At 35.7% G+C, this 4,015-nt stretch overlaps 1 protein-coding gene across 1 annotated transcript; it reads left to right on the top strand.

Moving 5' to 3' along the window:
* The first annotated feature begins 343 nt into the window (after positions 1-343).
* On the top strand, positions 344-3,203 carry LOC122027152 (ethylene-responsive transcription factor 1-like). Its single transcript, XM_042586045.1, has 3 exons — positions 344-720; positions 1,970-2,872; positions 2,973-3,203. The coding sequence occupies exons 1-2, from the start codon at positions 474-476 to the stop codon at positions 2,833-2,835; spliced, it is 1,113 nt and encodes a 370-aa protein (XP_042441979.1). The 5' UTR covers positions 344-473; the 3' UTR covers positions 2,836-2,872; positions 2,973-3,203.
* Positions 3,204-4,015: the final 812 nt, after the last annotated feature.

The raw sequence follows: 4,015 nt of genomic DNA on the forward strand, positions 1-4,015 counted from the left end.
TGACATCAATGTAAAATGCCATTGTTTAAGGGTCATGAAAGTAAAATCAGAATTTTGTACTCGCATCCTGTCACGGAAGGAAGGCTCTTGCCGACATCGGCATGAGCTGCTCATTGGCGTTATCCGAAAATTCTCAATTTGCTAAAAAGTTCATAATCTTTTATCATTTTGTTATTTTACCCTCATTTTTTTTTTTTGTCTCTTTCTTAAATTATGGTAATGAATTATGAAATTTATAATATGCCTATTAAAATATATGCTTATGCGGGTCCCATGAAGATAGACCAATAAGAATGGAGATGGAAAGCGGAGTGAATAGTTTCCGAGTGAGGATAAGAATTAGTTTGTTTCCTCCAATTTCCTCTCTCTCGCTATAAGCCAACAGCCGAGGCCCGCTTCAGCTGCTGCTCTGTTGGAGAAAGCGTTTTTTCGATTTGGTTTCTTCCGTGTTTTTTTTTTACGACGGATCGAGGATGTGCGGAGGAGCGATCCTTTCCGGCTTCATTTCAGATGCGAGATCCCGGCGCGTGACCAACGCCGACCTCCTGTGGCCGAATCGGAGCACGATCCAGTATAAGAATGGGAAGAGCGGACGTCGCCTGGCGGCCGAGGAGACAGAAGAGGACTTCGAGGTCGACTTCCAGGAGTTCGAGGAGGAGTTGGAGGAAGACGACGAGGTCGACGTCGCCGAGGTGAAGAGCTTTGCTTCTCCATCCAAAGGTTAGTCTCAAACTAGGATTTATTTGTTTATTTATTTACTTATTTTTGCTGTTTTTTTTTTGTGAAAAATTGATTTCGAATAAATTTTTTAAGGTGCCTCGGCTGTTTATTCTTGGGGATGTGTTAATTGATGCACAAGCTTCCTTACAGATTTTCATGTTATTCTGCGCATGGTGCTGTTCCTTGTAAAAGATTTCATTGGCTTGAAATTTATTTAGGAATTTTGTTTTTGAATTACAAATTTTATTCTTGTCTTTTATCTTGGGTTTGGCCCTATTTTTAATGGCGGCGGTTCAAATCTGGGACAGTTTTGACAAGAAGTTAATTTTTTCGAAGTTAACTTGGTTTCTTCTTCTTTTTAATTCCTATTTGGTAATTTTTTTTCATATCCAAATCTCTAGTATGGGAGATTAGTAGGATTTAAGGCTAAAAAATGTTCCTTTGTCCAGAAATTGCCCACTTCGTTGAGTTTGCTCACGATATAAGTTGAAACTAAATAGAAAGGAAGTTGTGGTATACGATAAGTTATCAATGACTACCTCTCAAGTCCTTATTGCTGCTAATAAGTTTGTGAACCATGTCTTTTCTTTTCATGATTTGTGAAAATTATTTGTAAAACGAAAACATAGCCAGGACTTACCTTGTGAGGAGATGCTGTATCTTTTATATCATCTCATAATTAGATGTGTACATTTTGACCAAAAAAAAAAAAGAAGTTAGATGTATACACAGGCCTAGCCATCCACGGGTGTGTATGGATTGTTGAAGATGATTAAAAGGGTACTTCGTCACAAGACACCGGTTACTGATTTATCCCGGATGATAGTAGATGGATAGCTGACTACCATGAGATTCCAGTTCCTTTCATGGGAAACTTTGATTTTTCTCATGATCCATCAAGAGTTAGTCAGCCTTGAGAAAGCATGAAATAAATTTAAAAAAAAATTACTTTGGACAATCTCTCATGCTTTTGCTGTAGTTCCTCTTGGCATAAGATTCCTATTCTTTCAAAAGTAAAACTTGGATTATTCTCATGATCCACCAATAATTATTTAAAATGGCATTCTTTGGTTACCGGTCTACATGAGAGATTTGGTCTGCCTTGAGAAAGCAAAAAATATGAATTATTTTGGACCATCCTCATGCTTTTGGTGTAGTTCCTCTACTTTTTTGTTAAAATGGTGCTTCACTTTTAACTACTTAATATGTACTTCTATTAATCTATTGTCTCCTTTTTGTATGGTTACAGATGCACAAATTAATCTGAGTCCTATGAAGTTTGATGGACCTGCTACCAGGTCTTCTAAAAGGAAGAGAAAGAACCTATACAGAGGAATCCGTCAACGTCCTTGGGGAAAATGGGCAGCTGAAATTAGAGACCCTCGTAAGGGTGTTCGTGTTTGGCTTGGGACATTCAACACTGCTGAAGAAGCTGCAAGAGCCTATGATGTGGAAGCTCGTAGAATCCGTGGTAAGAAAGCCAAGGTGAACTTCCCTAATGAGGCACCAACAACTGCTCAAAAGATTTTCATAAATCCAAAAAATGCACCAAAAGCAAGCCCACAAGCAACCTTCAGCTATTGCAATTCTTTCACTTACTCAAAAGATGTCGATGAAGATTTCTCTTCAGTTTTGGATATGTTTGAGTTGAAGTATCCCATGAACCAATCTAAGAATCTCAACTCCAATGCTATAAAATTAGCTCCACCTACTCAAGGACCAGGGATGTATATGTACCATGATCAAGCTAGTGAGTCCTTTGATGGTTCTATATATGGTTGGGAAAATGAAGTAAAACCCCTGCAATTGGCAACAATGCCCGATCCCGCTAAAACTCAATCTGAAAATTTTGCAAGTCTTGAAGATGGTGGTGCAACAAAAAAACTGAAGAATAATTCTGGAGAAGCAGTGCCTGCTGAACAGGACGATACTCTCAAACTCCCTGAAGAGTTATCTTTTGAGTCAATCATGAAATTCCTGGAGATGCCTTATTTGGAGAGCAGTTCGGATGAGTCAATTGACAGCTTCTTGAATTCCAATGTAACTCTGGATGAAGGCGGATCGAATCTATGGAACTTCGATGACTTACCTGCGATAGCAGGTAGTATTTACTGAGGGACCCTGAAGTAATAGCAAGTGATCTGTAAATAAGGTATACATATGTAAGCACCACTTTTTGCTAGTTCAACTTGAAATTATGCTGCAATTTTATTTAACAATCGAGATGCCTTGTTATCTCCTGTGTGCTCCAGGAACTAGTATTGGACGAGGATATGGTGAACCAGCCTAAAGTTCCTCTTTTCTCTGCTGGTTTGCTGTAGGTATTATTATACCTAGTTTATGTTCTGTTACCATGTGAAGTGTTTCTGTTTAATGGTGGATTTCCAATGTTGTATTGTGGCTAAACACATTTTTTTTAGTACTTTGCATGTGTGTTACCTGCTCTTACGTGCCAAAGATGCTGTGCATAGTATTGTTCTTAAGTTGTTGTGCTTTGGTCCCTTCTCTTGGGATTCCTAGGTTTTCATTAGTGATTTTTTTTCTGATAAAAATGGCATGAAGAATACAACTGAAAATGATTGGGAATTTGATGACTTTTGTAGTGCGTTAAGTTATTATGATAATTTTAAAATTATAATTGGATCATTTAAATATGTTTATTATTATAATTAGTTTAACTTGTATGGGTACGGTACAATGGTTAAGGATAAATAATAAACTGCTTTTCATCGAGCCACTAGGAAAGTTTTTAAAATATCCAAATTATTAAATTACGTATTCAATTTTATTTTTTTATTACGAATCAATTAATTTTATAATTTAAAAAATATCTTATTTATGCTAAAAAAAATTATTACTTTAATATAATACGTCAAATTGATATTGGATGATATTTATATAATTAAGAGAATTAAATGAACATATAGGAATTAATTTCATATTATTCTGAACTCTCTATGTCCATAACCAGATTCGACTCTATAGGTCAATTAGTTAGTTTCGGTCAAAATCAGGTTTCGGTCAAAATTGGCTGATAAATTTAAAGAGCTCGAAATAACATGAAATCAGATTCTATATATTCTTCTAGTTCTTTTGATTATATAAATGACCTTAAACATCAATTTGACCTACTATATTGAGAACAATGATTTTTTGAATACAAATATGTCTAAAAAATTAATTCGCATTTAAAGAATTATTGCTCTCAATATATTAGGTTAAATTGATGTTTGAAGACATAAATATAATAAGAAGAATAAGATGAACTCATAGAACCTAGTTCACGTCATTCTGA

The sequence above is a fragment of the Zingiber officinale genome, chromosome 10A (assembly GCF_018446385.1).
Source record: "Zingiber officinale cultivar Zhangliang chromosome 10A, Zo_v1.1, whole genome shotgun sequence".
NCBI lineage: Eukaryota > Viridiplantae > Streptophyta > Magnoliopsida > Zingiberales > Zingiberaceae > Zingiber > Zingiber officinale.

Excerpts from the sequence above, each read along its gene's own strand:
- LOC122027152 (XM_042586045.1), top strand. The coding sequence starts at position 474 with ATGTGCGGAGGAGCGATCCTTTCCGGCTTCATTTCAGATGCGAGATCC. Across the intron at positions 721-1,969 it reads CTTTGCTTCTCCATCCAAAG|ATGCACAAATTAATCTGAGT; the intron begins GTTAGTCTCAAA and ends GTATGGTTACAG.